This window comes from Peromyscus leucopus, chromosome 8b (assembly GCF_004664715.2).
Source record: "Peromyscus leucopus breed LL Stock chromosome 8b, UCI_PerLeu_2.1, whole genome shotgun sequence".
Classification (NCBI taxonomy): Eukaryota; Metazoa; Chordata; class Mammalia; order Rodentia; family Cricetidae; genus Peromyscus; species Peromyscus leucopus.
This window is the reverse complement of record NC_051086.1, coordinates 38,077,622-38,094,284: the sequence shown is the minus strand read 5'-3', so window position 1 is coordinate 38,094,284 and position 16,663 is coordinate 38,077,622. Positions and strand designations below refer to the sequence as shown.

The 16,663-nt window shown below is 46.3% G+C and overlaps 1 protein-coding gene across 2 annotated transcripts in view; it reads left to right on the top strand.

The window, feature by feature from the left end:
• Glra1 (glycine receptor alpha 1) overlaps nucleotides 1–16,663 on the top strand; it is a 93,367-nt gene that overhangs the window by 70,723 nt on the left and 5,981 nt on the right. For both annotated transcript variants that reach the window (XM_028880047.2, XM_028880046.2), the window contains exons 5-8: nucleotides 1,712–1,794; nucleotides 3,514–3,651; nucleotides 5,303–5,517; nucleotides 12,523–12,669. In XM_028880047.2, coding sequence (XP_028735880.1) covers nucleotides 1,712–1,794; nucleotides 3,514–3,651; nucleotides 5,303–5,517; nucleotides 12,523–12,669 — 583 coding nt within the window. The remainder of the gene's footprint in view (nucleotides 1–1,711; nucleotides 1,795–3,513; nucleotides 3,652–5,302; nucleotides 5,518–12,522; nucleotides 12,670–16,663) is intronic.

The following is a 16,663-nucleotide window of genomic DNA, read 5'->3' as shown; positions in this document are numbered from 1 at the left end:
ATGGACTATGCAGAACACTTCTCATGTATTACATCATTATATAACTCAGGAACTAGGTTTGACATCCCCGCTATAGACATCAGAAAAGTGTGGGTGTGGAAATTTAGGAAACCTCCCAAGTGTTCGTGGTTTCTGTCAGAAAGTAGGCTCTCATCAAGTACTAGTGTGGGTCCCATGCCCTCTGGAGAATCAAAAGAGCCACAGCTTTCTGGTTGGGTCTCGGGACTTCTGGAGAGTCAGAATGGCCACCGGCCACCACTTTACATCTGCACACATCAATACTTGATAATGAATGGATGCGTTCTGATTTAAGGGAGCTTCAAAGTGCTAAATGACCACCCCCCCACCCCCACCTTCAGTTCCTCAGTGGGAGAGAAATCTTATCTCCCATTCAGAGAGAGCCTTACATATCCCGGATGGGGCAGGGTGGAAAGGGGAGAGGCTGGCCTGATCCTGAGCCTCAGAGGGGACTGGGCTCAGTCCCCCACAGGCTGTGGGGTAGGGATGCGGAAGCTCTGCTGATTGAGTTTGCCCTACCAGTCACATCTAGATAAAGAATGGCATGGGTCCCGGCGTCAGCCACCAAGGCCCTGGTGGGCTGCTGGAGGGAGGGTCACCTCTGCCTGGAATTCGCTGCTGCCAGGACAGTTTCATGTCTCTGGGAAGCAGAGTCCCAGTGCAACGTGACAGAAGGACAGGTCAGCAGAAAGTGATGGTCCCAAGGTCGTTCGGCAGCTGGAAATTAACCCAGCCTGACAGCTGCCCCACTTCAGAGCTTTTAGCTTCAGAAATGGGCCTCGCTCGCTCGCTCATTCTCTCTCCACTCCTCCTGCCCCTTCTCTGCCTCCCGTCTCCCCCCTCCTCCTCTCCACCACCGCCCCCCCACCGCGGTTTGTTTGTTTGATGTCCTTAGAGGAGAGTACACACACCTGTGGTATGAGCTGGAAGGGATGCTCACAAAGGCCAGGTGTGCAGCTGGGTGGTGTGGTGGCAGTAGCTATGTTCAATGGCGATGTCTCCAACTGGGTACCTCAAGAAGTGGGCCTGGCTTCCAGACAACAGGGAGCGTGCCAGCCAATCCCGCAGCCAGCTCCATCAGGACTCAGCAACCAGCCTGAGGTGTCACAGAAGGGCTCCCTCTGGCTCTGGGGCTGCAGCCTTTATAAGGGTTGAACACCCCAAAACAAATAACTGGTCCCCTGCTTTACACCTGCCCCTGCCTGAAGCCACAGATGTGAGTCAGCTGTGTGGGAACAGCCAACAGTGGGGGGGGAGGGGCCTCTGGACTTGCTTTCGACAGGCCCAGGGTGTGAACGGAAGCAGCCAAGGGCCATGCACTTACTGCTGAAGTATGGGAGTACCTGAGGCTGAGGACTCCGTGAAAAACCTGGCATCTCCCTCAGGGAAGAGTTGGCATAGGGGCAACACCCGGCACCCCAGCAACCTGCTAAAAAGCCATCACTAGCATCCAAGAAAGTTCCAGAGAAATATAGAAGTCCCTCTGACTGACGGCTTTGGGCCACCTCCTTTCCATCACCGAGCCTCCTCTACCACCCTGGGAATTTGGAAACGCGCACACGCTCATTCTATAAGCACTGGTCCCCTGGTCTCCGGTCCCTACCCTGAAACAATGATTTCAGCTGTCAAAAGCGTGGAGACACAGACTCCCCCAATGTGATGCCCATGTCAGCCTAGTCCCTTCTCTTCTCAGGATCACCCTGACGCTGGCCTGCCCCATGGACCTGAAGAACTTCCCGATGGATGTACAGACATGTATCATGCAACTGGAAAGCTGTGAGTTCCTTGCCTGAATCCTTTTTTTTTTTTTTTTTTTTTTTTTTTTTTTTTTTTTTTTTTTTTTTTCATAAGGAGCCAGGCTCCTATTTACCCATTGCCAGGCAGAAATTCCCTAATCCCTGGACCCCGGGAGAGTACTTTTATGACTCCAAGTGCCAAGTGGGGGGTTTTCCTTTGAGAATACAGATTAGAAATATAACTCCTCCTGCTCTGTCTCACTGGGACGCAGACTTTGTCATCATCTGCGTCCTCCCAGGAGGAAGCACTGTGCCAAGTCCCTTGTGAATGTGCCTGCTAGGAATGAAGAGAAATGGTCTAGAGAAATCATGTCTGAGGATGCTCACTTCAGCACGGGAGGTAGACAACTGACCATACAGATCACTCTAGCAAAGGGGAACCAGTGAAGTGTTTTGGAGGAAGCAGAAACAGGGCCAGGGGAAAGGCTCAGCCAGGCAAGTGCCTGCCACACAAGCATCAGAACCTGAGTTTGGATCCCCAGCCCCATGTAAAAACCCGGCATGGCCAGGAGTCCAGAGATCAGAAGATCTCTGGAATTCACTGGCCAGCCAACCCATCAGAATCAACAAAACCCGTGTTTAATGAGAGACCTTGTCTCAAAAAATAGTGGTTGCTGGAGAGATGGCTCAGTGGTTAAGAGCTCATACTGCAGGGCTAGAGAGAGAGAGAGCTCAGCGCTTAAGAGCACGGCTACTCTTCCGGAGGATCTGGATTCCCAGCACCCAAATGGCAGCTCACAACTGTCTGTAACTCCAGTTTCTGGGGATCCGACACCCTCACATAGACATACATGCAGGCAAAACACCAACCCACATGAAATAAAAATAAGTAAAACATTTTTAAAAGAACACATATTGCTCTTGCAGAAGACCAAATTCAGTTTCTAGTTCCCACACTGGTCAGCTCACAACCACCTGAAAATCAAGCTTCAGGAAAATTTGGCACCACTGGCCTCTGAGGCCATCTGCACATATGTGACATCACACACACACACACACACACACACACAAACACACAAAATTTTAAAATAACAATAAGGTATTTTCTAAAAATAAATGACATGGAGAGCAATTGAGGAAGACACCTGACATCAACTTCTGGCCTACACACACATAGTCACATGACCACATGAACACATACACATGTTACACCACACACACAAGGTAGGAAATAGCTAGGCAGTATATGCCACAGGAGGCTGAAACAGAAGGATTGTGAGTTGGAAGACAGATCTAACTACATAGTGAGTTTGAGCCTAGCCTGGGCTACATGAGACCATGTCTCAAGAAAATAAAAAAAAAGGAGCTGGTCCTGGAGCAGAAATCTGATTGCCTTGATTAGGCCACCATTTTCCATGTACACTTCACATCAAGATCACACATGGTAGATTCACTCCCCAGAGGAAAACCTGTGGGGAACAAAGGGGGACGTTTTGGGAGGTGGCATGTGTAAGAAGTGCAGGTGTCAATCACCCTTGGTCATGGGGTGAGGGGCGGAGCCCCAGGACAAACCTAGGTGGGAGGGCTGGGGAATAAATTTCTACAATTTACCAAGTTTCACCTCCTTTACGAGGTGGGTAGAGACGAGAAGGCAATGGAGTTCCCTGACCTCCGCCACGGTCTGGGGCTTCACCCAGCCCCCGACCCTAAGGATAACACTGAGACCTGCTGACCCATTCCTTCTTCCAATCCCTCCCAGTTGGATACACCATGAATGACCTCATCTTTGAGTGGCAGGAGCAGGGAGCCGTGCAGGTGGCAGATGGACTGACCCTGCCTCAGTTTATCCTGAAAGAGGAGAAGGACCTGAGATACTGCACCAAGCACTATAACACAGGTGGGTGCAAGTGGCCACCGTGCTCTCCGGGACCCCAGGTCGTTTCAGACACCGTGCAGCTGCAGAACTGCATGCTCCGTGTTTATTACCTGGTGGTTGACGGAATAGGTTTAGAACAACAACAACACACAAAAAGTGCCACTGAGATGTCCTTTCTGTGAGTCCTGGGGATGTTCACCTAAGCTTGGGCCACATCTAACTACCAGGGAAGCTAGTAAACACTCTTTATTCTGGGCAAGGGGTCCTACCGCTGAGGCAAGGAGGGGGAGTTGGTTAATGCAGGGTGGGCTCTGCCACACAGAAACTTGTATTTCTGATAGTGCAGAAGCAAAGTGCTTGCTTTGGACCCAAGCAAGAGGGAGCTGGGAGGCCATGGTTCTAACTGGTAACTAGTAACCATTAGAAATCAGCCCATTCTCTGTGAACCATGGTGGGTGAAGGGAGAACCCAAATAATGGTGAAGATAATTAAAATGATGGTGATGGTGATGATGCTGATCCCAGTGATGGTGGCAATGACGATCGTGATAATGACGTTGCAATAACAATGGTGACTGAGATGATAGTGGTGATGAAGTTAGTGGCGGTGATAATTATGATGGAGATAATGGTCATAGCGGTGGTGGCAAATGATGCTGCTGAGCATTCACGACATGTGAGGACTGTCATGGTTCTTCATAAGCACATTTCAACACCCCCCCAAAAAAACCATAAGAGCTACTACGTAAGGGCTGGCAAGGGGACTCCTAGGGTAACGGTGCTTGCCGCCAAGCCTGACAACCATAGATTGATCCTCAGGACCCAAATGGTGGAAGAATGAACTCACTCTCACAAGTTGTTCTCTGGCCTCCACACAAGGACCAGGGGATGACATGTCCACTTGTGCATGCACTCACACACCACAAATGAATAAGTACATGTCATTTTTAAAAAAGAGTAACCAAGCCAGGTGGTAGTGGTGGTGGTGGTGCATGCCTTTAACCCAGCACTTGGGAGGCAGAGGCAGGTGGATCTCTGTGAGTTCAAGGCCAGCCTGATCTACAGAGCAAGTTCCAGGACAGGCTCCAAAAGCTACACAGAGAAACCCTGTCTTGAAAAAAAAAAAAAAGAAGAGTAGCCATATGAAGAATTTTTTTTTCTTTTTTTTAATTTCTGTCATCCTTTAGTATTCCCAGGAGGTTGTCTCCAGGACCCCCTCAGACACCTAGATGCAAAGATGCCAAATATGCTCAAGTCCCTTTGGCAGAGTGGGGCAGTGTTTGTATGTGACATACACACACATCCTTCTGCATACATCATCTCAGGATGACCAGCAATATCTAATTCAGTGTAAATGCTGTGTGGACAGATGTCCACCTGTTGTCTGGGGTGTGAGGACAGGAACAAAGCCTATATGTGTTCCAGAGAGATGAACTCCTGAACGTTTCTACTTGCACTTGGCTAAAGCCATAAGTATAGAACCCATGGATATGGAGGGTCAACTGTGTTACCTCATTTACTCTAGGTGAGGAGACTGAGGCACAGATCAAGTCAAGTCCTTGTTTATGAGCATAGATGGCCTGGGACTGGACCAGGACTCCAGTCAAGATGACCCTAATACCATTGCCACTCTCTAGCATGTTCCATGGCCCCTTTGCTGTCATTCCTTGCAGGTAAATTCACCTGCATTGAGGCCCGATTCCACCTGGAGCGGCAGATGGGCTACTACCTGATCCAGATGTACATCCCCAGTCTGCTCATTGTCATCCTGTCCTGGATCTCCTTCTGGATCAACATGGATGCTGCACCAGCTCGTGTGGGACTGGGCATCACCACTGTGCTCACCATGACCACACAGAGTTCTGGCTCCCGAGCCTCCCTACCCAAGGTGAGTAGCACCATTGAGGAGTACTGAACCCCAGAACAGAGAAGAATCCAGCATCCTTCATCCATGCCTAAGACATGGAGAACATATAGAGTGTGTCACCATATATATACATAATGTGTGTGGCATTGTTTCCAGAAGTTGCTGCTTGGACCATAGTTTCTGGGTTCTTGGCATCTTATTCAAAGAATTGGGGAGTGAGGAAAGATGCATATAGTTTGCAAAATAGCAAGAAAACTTTATTCATGAGCAAATCAAGAGTATAAATCTGACATCCTGCTAAAGGCAGCAGCAGCAGGCCACCAGAGCAAGAGAGGACTCAAGGGTATGGTTACTGTTTGCGACTTAATTTTATGGAGCCTGAAAGGAGGGACTGATGGCTAAAGGGTATAATCTGAGTGGCTCTCTATTGTGACTGACAGATTTAAGTTATATACGCTTTATTGTGCATGCTCTTTCCCATGATGCATCTGATTTTAATCTTATGCAGCCCAGTTATGCATAGGTATAAGCAGTAAATAAGGGTCAAGGGTGTGGTAGCACGTGTCTTTAATCCCAGCACTTGGCAAGCAGAGGCAAGTAGATCTCTGAGTTCAGGCCAACCTGGTCTACACAATGAGTTCCCAACTAGACAGGACTACATAGTGAGCCCCTGTCTCAAAACAAAGAACAACAACAAAAGATGGTAAATGGAGAATTCTCCCTACAAGTTTGTTCAGAAGACACAGTATGCCTCACTGCTCATGCTTCCCAAACCAATTCAGACTGGAGCAGCCCCCTCCTTCCTGTATGCAGATACATCCAGGAGGATATTTGAATAGGAACTATCCACAAAAGGGAAGTTCTTCATGGCCATTATCCATTGTCCACAGTTGGATAATGCTGGGCATGCAACATGATGTAGGTGGGGGCCCTAGGTTGCTAGATGCATTGTTTGGAGAAGGGTGTGTGGAGTCCCAGGTTGCTAAGCTAGTCCGTGCTCGCCTGACTCAGCATTCTAGCTCATCAGTCCTCCCACCAGACTCAACAGACTCTGCTTAATTCACCTTAACACTAAACATAGTGTCCTGCTCCCTACACTACTGTCCCTCCACATCCCCCTAGTGAGGAATAACAGTACCACCATGCCCCTACTCCTGGACACCCTCCTGTGAAGTACCATGCTGTCGATTGCTGCTGCTTCATCCTGTTCTGCTTTTCCCTGATGCCAGGCCCAGCTTCTGCTACACTCACTCTAACTGTCCAAGGCACTTCCCACTCTGTCCACTAGCACCAGACACAGCATTGTATTCTGTTATTCATGCCACACCTGTGCTGGTGATACATAATGTTTGCACTGTTTCCAGTCAGGACCACACATTACATCTGATGTAGCACAGGGACACTGAAAGAATATCCAAGATGTATTCCATGACCTTTACCTGCATTCACCAATTATTAGTACTTAGCCACATTTGTTTTATTTATATACAGAGATAAAAAGATACATAGATACATAAATAAGCACATAGCATAGATAGATGTTACATGTAAATAATAGATATATTAAATAGCATATATGCAGACATAAATATACACACACACATACATACATACATACATACATACATACATACATACATACACTCCTAGCTAACATTAACTGTCAACTTGATACAACCTAGAGTCTTCTAAGGGTGTTTCATCTGAGGGATTGCACAAATCATATTGGCCTGTGGGCATGTCTATGGATGGATTTCTTAACTGTTAATTGATGTAGAAAAGTTCAGCCCACTGTGGGCAGTACCATCCTTATGTAGGTGGTCCTGAGCTATATAAGAATGCTAGCTGAGCACAAGTGAGTGGAGAGCAAGCCAGCAAGCATGATTCTTCCATGGTTTCTGCTTCAAGAACCTCTCTGAATTCCCACCCTGATTTCCCTCATTAATGAAATGTGAATTGAAAGTGTCAGCCACATAAATCCTTTCCTCCCCTAGTAGCTTTAGGTCAGAGCATTTGTCACAGCAACAATAAAGAAACAAGCACAGATAGACAGAAGATAGATAGATGATAGATAGATAGATAGATAGATAGATAGATAGATAGATGATAGATAATAGAGAGAGAGAGATGATAGAAGATTGACAGAGAAGTAGACAGAATATACATTAGATGGGTCAATAGATGATAGATGCATACATACATATATGATAGAGATAGGAGAGAAGATAGATTAGATAGGTAAATAGATGATTGATAACTAGACAGACAGATAGATGATAAGTAGACAGTTGGAAGAAGTTATAAAAGATCAATGATAAATAGATAGATGATAGGTTATTAGTAGGTTGATAGATAATTGATAGATGATTAATAAATAGATGATAGGCATAGGGTAGATAATTGATCAATTATTCTACCTCTTTTTGTCTCTTCTGCGGCCCTGGTCACCATGTGTTGGTGGCTTTGGTGTTTCCTATGAGTCTCTGTGGCTCTGCTCTTCTTCCCTCATTCTGTCCCTCAGACTCATGATCTCAGGGTTGCTGGTTCTGCACCACATTCTCTGGATCTTCCTTTTACCTGTTCAGATGCACTGTTGTCTCCTCCAGTGAAATTCTCATCTTCATTATTTACTTTCAACGTCAGAGTTTTCATTTGGTTCTCTTATCATTTTTATCTTTTTATTAATGTGTTCTGCTTGGTGAGAGAATATTCTCAAATTTTCCTTTAGTTTCTTTGTGTTGTTTTTGTTTTATTTGAGACAGAGTCCACTCTGTAACCCAAGCTGGCCTCGAACACATGGGCGATCCTTCACACTCAGTCTCCTTAGTTCTGGGAATACAAGCGTGTGCCACCATGCTCAGATTCCTATACTCAGTTTCTTTCAATTGCTTGAATATATTTAAGACAACTAATTCAATGTCTTTGTCTACCCAGTGTGATAGTGGCACACATGCCCTTAGGATGCAGAGACAGGAGCATCAGGAGTTCTAAGTCATCCCCAACTACACAGCAAGTTCAAGGCCAGCTATATGATGTCCTGTCTTTAAAAATAGTAAAATAAAGGGACTAGAGAGATGGCTTAGAGATTAAAAGCACTCGCTGCTCTTTTTTTTTTTTTTTTTTTTTTTTTTTTTTTTTTTTTCTTTCCTGGAACCCACTTGGTAGCCCAGGCTGTCCTCGAACTCACAACACTCGCTGCTCTTATAAGGACCTGAGTTCAATTCCCTGCTCCCATAACAAAATCTCCTATGAATTCAACCCCAGAAGATCCAATGTCTCTAGCCTCTTGTGCACATACCTATACACAGACTTTATATATATATATAAACCAATATATAAAACTAAAAATAAAATAAAATAATTAAGTCTCTGTTAAGTCTGAGATCTGGTGTCCTCAGGTACCACCCCTTTTGACCCACCTTGTTTTCCTGTAACTGGGTCATTTTTCTGGTGGAAGAGTTATTTTTTTGTTTTGTTTTGTGCTGATTGTTTTGCACACCTTATAAATTGCTCATATTACATAATACAAAAGGGCAATTTTTGGAACTCAGGTTCTACCCCCTAAGGACTTGTTGTTGCTGTCTGTTCTTAACTCTACCTGAACTGTTTCTGTGAACCCTGTATTCTCTGTTATGTCAACCATTGAAGTCTGGCTCACTCAGCCTAGTGGCCACACAAAAGCCACACAGATTTTTACGGTATGTCCGGATCCTATGCACATCCCCGTCTCTTCCTGAGAGAGTCTGTGAGAGTCAGTACCAGTCGGGCCCTTGACAGCTTGGCCTCAGCCTTTCCTTCTGCTCAGGGTTCGGAGAGTCCTGGGTCCTCTCTGAACACTCTCAGATTAGTCTGCTGTGGCATCTCATGACACAACTCACTTTCCTGAACTTTTCATTTAACATTGCAAAGGCTTGAACCCAGGCCCTTGAGCTTGCCAGGCAGGTGCCCCACGACTGAGCTACGTCCGTCCCCAGTCCCCCTTTAGTTTTTTGATTAACCTGTCGTTTTGCCTCAGTGCCTCTGATAGCAATTGCCACTAATTGTTTTCAACAAATGTCCCCCCGATTAAAAAGATACAAATGAAAACTGTTCCCACTGGGCCCACTCCAAAGCAGGTCAAATAAAGGCAGCCTGTGAGTAGGAGCTCTAAGTGAACAGCTAGGGAGGTCAGAGGAGGAGGGCAGGGCCCAGGGAACCAGTTTGAAGTGGCTCCTCTGCCCTCTCCAGTGGCTGCCTGGTGGTTGGTTATTACTGTGCTTTTCCGGCTGCTGATTTTCAAGGCTGCTGTGGTCTGGAGGGTTAGGATAGGAGCAGAGCAAGTTAGAGCTCCTGAAGCCCCAGGGGAAATGAATTCATGCCTACAGCCATTCTACAGCATCACTCTTTATTCCCCCAAAAGATGCAGATGATTGATATCCACCATCCAATGAACAAAAACAGTGCTGTGTATCCATACATAGGATATTATGAAGCCATAACAATAAACTGTTGGGGCTAGAGAGACAGCTCAGCGGTTAAGAGCACTTGCTCCTCTTGTTAATGACCGCCACTGGGTTCCCAGCACCCAGGTAGGGCAGTGCACAACCACCTGTAACTCCAGCTCTAGGGGGAACTGATGACATCTTCTGGACCCTGCGCACATGTGCGTCTACACGTACAAATGCACACACACACACCACACACACACACACACATACACACACAAACAAATATAAAATCAATCTTTAAAAATAAATAAATGCAAATAAACTCCTATTGTTGAATGCAACAGTAAGATAAACCACAAAAGTATTGTAAGTGGGAGAAACCAGTCACGAAAGGACACATGTTGTTAATACTATTTCATAAAGAAATTCTGGAATGTTCAGAACAGAAAAGCACAGAAACATGTTGATCTTCAGGATTGGGGAAGTAGAGAAGTTTTGATACCAGTTTTCAACAATACTATGAACTTGCTATTTTCTCCAAAATCCAGCTGCTTTTGTTGTTACTTTTTTCTTCATTTTGGGGCGTGAGGGGGCACATATAAGCAACAGAGTCTATGTGGGGGTCAGAGAGCAACTTAGGGGAGTTGGTTCTTTACTTCCACCACATGGGTCCTGGGGTTTGAACTCAGGTCATCAGGCTTGTCAGCCAGTGCCCCTTCTCCCACTGAGCCATCTCTCAGCCATCAACTGCTTTTCTTGAATAAATTCTCTCAGGATTGCTATGAGCCTTTGGGAGTCAACAGAGTTCTAGGTCACATGACTGTAGCAATTTCTGCCAGTGCACTCAATGATTCTGTGAAGGGACAGTTTCCCGGGGTCCTGACAGTGCTGTTTACCAACAGCCTCCTCTCGTGCTAATGTAATGTAAGTTCAGCATCCTCTCAGACTTACATTCTGTGCTCCACTCCACAAATGGAAGCGATGGAGGTGCACCATCCTCCTCTTATCCCTTCTCTCGTAAGCATCATCTCTTTTCCCTGACATTCTGCCCAGCTTGTTCAATATGCTTTTTCTAGCTTCCTCTGCTCCTTCCACCCAAATATCCCAGCTGAGGAGCAGTGAGCAGTGGAGAAAGTTACTGAAGATCAGCGATGTCCCATCCACAATCTCTCTCTCTCTCTCTCTCTCTCTCTCTCTCTCTCTCTCTCTCTCTCTCTCTCTCTCGACAGGGTTTCTCTGTGTAGCTTTGAAGCCTGTCCTGGATCTCACTCTGTAGACCAGGCTGGGCCTTGAACTCACAGAGATCCTCCTGCCTCTGCCTCCCTAGTGCTGGAATTAAAGGCATGCACCATCACGCCTGGCACAACAATCTCTTCTTATCCACAGGGGTCATATTCTAGGGACACTCCACTATACTCTTCCTCTAGCAACTGCATAAAATGACAGTGGTACCAACCCTGTATGCCGTATTCTTTTCCTATACACACCATAACTGTGTAGACAATGTGTTCTGCTGTGGAGCTGAAAAGATGGCTCCGTGGTTAGGAGAGCTTGCTGCTCTTGCAGAGGACCCAAGCGCAGTTCCCAGCATCACACTGGGCAGCTCACAACTATCTATGTAACTCGAGCTCCAGAGGATCTGGTGGCCTCATCTGGTCTCCTCATATGCTACACTCACATGCAAATATACACAGAGACATATAATCGAAAAACAAATCTTTTTAAAAAAAATGCATTCTTAGGCTGGAGAGATGGCTCAGTGGTTAAGAGCACTGGCTGTTTTTCCAGAGGACCCAGGTTCAATTCCCAGCACCCACAGGGTAGCTCATAACTATCTGTAACTGCAATCCCAAAGGATCCTGTGCCCTCTCTGGCCTCTTCAGGAACTGCATGCTTATAGTGCACAGACATACACACAGGAAAATACCTATATGTAAATATGTAAAAAAAAAAAAATTTAAAGTATGTAAAATAAAAAATAAGGTTAAAATTTTCTTTAAATAAAAATTTGATGCTGATGTAGATCTTAGCAATATCAGCAAAGGATATTTTTCTTTCCGTATTAAATTGAGAACTTCGAAGTCTTGCTTAAAAGAAGACTTTTGTAAGCTGGGCAGTGGTGGCACACGCCTTTAATCCCAGCACTCAGGAGGCAGAAGCAGGTGGACCTCTGTGAGTTCAAGACCAGCCTGGGCTACCGAGTGAGTTCCAGGAAAGGTGCAAAGCTACACAGAGAAACCCTGTCTCAAAAAAAAAAAAAAAAAAAGGCTTTTGTAGTTTTTCTTGTCATATCCAAATTCCCTGCTTGTCTGTTTTTGCACTTTGGAGCCATTATTAAGTAAATAATACTTGAGCTTTGGCCACAGTCTAATGCCATACTCAGTGATTGGTAGCCGTCTGCAGTGTATACAGAGTGGTACATTGGAAAGAGCGTATGTACTACGATGGAGTATGATGCAAGAGTTCATCACACTGTTCAGAACAGTGTATGGCTTAAAACTTACAAACTGCGATATTTCAGGACATTGTCCTCTCCGCTCATCTCCCCGTGCTCTCTCCCACCCTCACCTCCCCGTGCTCTCTCCCATCCTCACACCAGGTGTCCTATGTGAAAGCCATTGACATTTGGATGGCTGTGTGCCTGCTCTTCGTGTTCTCGGCTCTGCTGGAATATGCGGCCGTGAACTTCGTGTCTCGGCAACACAAGGAGCTGCTGCGATTTAGGAGGAAGCGGCGACATCACAAGGTAGGCCTTTGGGGCGTGGCCTAGGGAGGGGCATCCGGTGGACAGAAGAAGATCTCTGAGCAGTCCCGTGACCCTTGCTTCTTTGGGCTGTCCCCATGGGCAGGGCAAGTGAGAGTGAGAGATCGAATCCTGAAAAGCTTGACTTTTCCCCTTGTGAATAGTGACCTAGCTGTCTATCAAGAGCCTCTCTTTAACCACAGCAGCGGTGCTGTAGGGCTCGTTTTGTGACAGCAAGAAGCAAATGCCCGCAGTCAAGACGATAACCAGCTTCATCCTGCAGACAGGGCAGGCTGCGGCAGGCCTGCTGTTGGTTTTCTGCAATGTGACTTCAAGCTGGCCTGGCTCTGGGCTCCATTTCTTCATCATCTACAAAGACTGGCTTGGTGGGAGACTCTGCTGAGGGTGAAGTCAGAGGTTCCGAGGAACCTTTCAACTTTGTCCCTGACACCAGCGTCAAGGATGAAAACACTCTCTCTCTCTCTCTCTCTCTCTCTCTCTCTCTCTCTCTCTCTCTCTCTCTCTCTCACACACACACCACACACACACACACACACACACACACACACACACACCTCCCATTAGTATGTTATTTAAACACCGGCAACATGATTCAATTAACTCTGCCATAGGACAATCCTTCTTGGGCGGGTCCAGACAACAAGGTCTTTCTTTGTCTATACTGGAAAAGATTTGGCAGGCTAGATGGAACCTCCTAGAAGGCTTAGCCCTTCCTACTGCCCTTTAGGCACCAAGTCCCTCCTTTGGAGTAGTAATCATCTGTAGACACTGTAGTGCATACTTGCAATTCCAGTACTTGGGTATGATGGGCAGAGGCTGGAGGACCAGGAGTTCAAGGTCAGCCTGGACTACAGCATGAGACTCTGCCTCAAAAAAAAAGGGGGGCTGGGGTAGAGTGCTCACCTAGCATTTGTGAAGCCCCCCACCCCGTTCCATGCCTCACACTGCATAAATCCAGACATTAAAGCACATCTATAGTCCCAGCACTTGGAGGTAAAGGGAAAAGAATCAGAAGTTCAAAGCCATCCTTGGCTATATCAAGTTCAAGGGGAAGCTTGAGCTACATGAGATCTTTTCTCAAAAAAAAAAAAAAAAAAAAAAAAAAATCTGAAATAAAATGAGGTGCAGTGATTTCCACTGTAATCGCAGCACTCTGAAAGCTGAGGCAGGAAGATCAAAAGCTCAAGGTTAAAAGCTAGGAAAGGTTAACTGAAGAAGGGAAATCCTCTAGGCAGCTATAGGGAAGCCATCATCCAGACTGGGCGAAGACTTCCCCCTGTGGCTGCTTTGGAGGCCCCCATGCTCCTCTGAGTAACCCTTCACCCAGCCCCGTAAGTAAGCCCAATAACATCACTGTTGAGGTAGAGATATCAAGGCTAGCCTTGGCTACAAGAAAAGAAAGAAAAAAGGGAATGAAGGGAGAGGAGAGATAGAAAGGGGGAGAAAGATATAAAGGAAGAGAGGAGCTGGAGAGCTGGTACAGTGGTTAGGAAAACAGGCTGAGCTGGATTGTAGAGGCACACACCTTTAATCCCAGCACTAAGGAGGCAGAAGCAATTGGATCTCTGTGAGTTCCAGGACAGCTAGAACTACTTCATAGAGAAACTCTGTCTTGAAAAACCAATCAGTCAATCAATCAATCAATCAATAAAACCAATGTCGGTTACTTGGGCCCACACTATGGAAGACCTCCCTTTGGCATCTGGGTGTGGCTTGCACTGAAGTCCTGCAGATTTGGGCTGCGGAAACCTCCCTTGAGTAATAAGCCTAAGCAGGTTTTGGAGCTCTTGATGGTGAGTGGCAAGGAACTAGCTCTGGCCTGGATTTCTTTCGGCCAGTGCTGGGCCAGGCTCCCCAACACCCACTGTTTTTCCATGTTTTCAAATGCTGCCTCATTTGCTGGGCAGAAAGCATCCAGTCTTCCAAGTCCCTGGCCCACCTCATTAGAAGGATCATTAGGAAGTTTCTACGGGGCCCAGACGCAGCAGATGCTCCAGATCCCTCGGGTGGGTTCCACAGTCTATGTCCCAGTTTCTTGCCCCATTCCCAAGCGTCTCCAGGCCGATGAACATGCTTGTCCTGTCATCTGCTGGTTGTAGTCAGAATAGCAAGCCTTTGCCAGTCATTCCTCGGGCATTTCCTTTCTCCTGGATACAAGGGGCCGCTGTCTATCTAAATGGAACCAAACCTCTTCCCCTGCCAATGAGTAACAGATAAGAAAGGTGGAGCATAAATCTTCAAAAATGTCTGGGAAAGCTAATGTGTGTTTCTCATACCAAGAGAGCCTATTATATATAGTGGGGATTCATGTTGTGGTGGTGTTCCTGTTTGTCTAGAGACAGTTAATTATGTACACAGGTACTTAATACTCACTTACTGCAATGTCACTCCAAGTTTTTCCTTTTCTTTATTTGCTTTTAGAGACAGTCTCATGTAGCCCAGGCTGGCCTTGAATACTGTGTGTGTGTGTGTGTGTGTGTGTGTGTGTGTGTGTGTGTGTGTGTGTGGTATGTACACACACTCACAAATGTCCATGAATGTCTGTATACACAGAAATACGGTGATCAGAGAACAACTTGTAAGAATCTGTTCTCTCCTTTTATTGTGTGAGTCCTGGGGATTGAACTCAGGTTTTTCAGGCTTACCCACTGAGCCATCTTATCAGCCCATACCTGCTTTATTCATTTTTAAATCTTTTTAAAGTTTATTTTTATTTTATGTCTATAAGTATTTTGTCTGTGTGGATGTATGTGCCCAATGCCAGAGGAGACCAAAAAAATAAAAATGGCACTAAATCCTCTAGAACTGGAGTTAGAGACAGGTGTGAGCCACCGTGTGGGAGCTGGGAACCAAACCCAGGTCCTCTGCAAGAACAGCCAGTGTTCTTGAGTGCTGAGCCTGGCTGCTTTCTTAGAGCATCAGCGTTGCTCAGCGCTAGCTGCATTAGTTCTGAGTTAGAGCTGCAGATGTGTAGAGACCGTTTACACTTCTATGTCATTCCATTACCATGCTGTCAGCACTGGGGCTGTGCTGTATGCTGACAACAGCCATAAAAAAGGGAAAACAACCGTCTCTATTCTCTGCCTCCTAACAGTAAGGGCAAGTTTACATTTAGATGCTGTGGGATAATGCTTTTGTACACTGACTTAATAAAACGCTGATTGGCCAGGAGCCAGGCAGGAAGTATAGGTGGGATAAGCAGACAAGGAGAATTCTGGGAAGAGGAAGGCTGAAACAGGAGACACCAGCCCGATATCCAGAGAGCAGCATATAATGGCACACAGGTAAAGCCATGGAACATGTGGCAACATATAGATGAACAGTAATGGGCTGAGTTTAAATGTAAGAGCTAGTCAGTGGAGCTAATGACCAAACAGTTTTAATTAATATAAGCCTCCGTGTGTTTACTTGGGTCTGAGTGGCTGAGGACGAAACGGAACACAGAAAAATTTCAGCTACATTTAGATGTGATGAAGTCCCAGGTCCCTCCCTTGCCAGCTCCTGGGTCCAGGAATGTGCTGGCTCCCACATTCCTCTTCTAGGCCTTGGTGTGAAGCCTCCACCACCTTCCAGTGTTGGCTTTGCACCTGTCTGCCCTCAGTATGTGACCCACGTTCTCTTTCTTCCATGGTGAATGCTGAGCCAGATGCACTCACGAAACATTTCCTGGTCATTAGCCATGTGTCTGATGCAGAATGCAACCTCACTTAGATAAACCAAAGGAATGAAGAGAAGAAAATATGTCAAAGGAGGCTGGGTGGGCTGGAGGGCTCCCTCAGACAGATATTGAGGAGCACTTGCTAATCTTGTAGAGGACCCAGGTCTGATTCTCAGCACCCACAATGGTAGCCCACAACTGTCTGTAACTCCAGGTCCAGGATACCCATCACTCTCCTGGCCTCTGAAGGCACTACCTACACTTAGAACACAAACACACACAGGAAAAGCATCCATGCACATAAAATAAGTAAGTCTA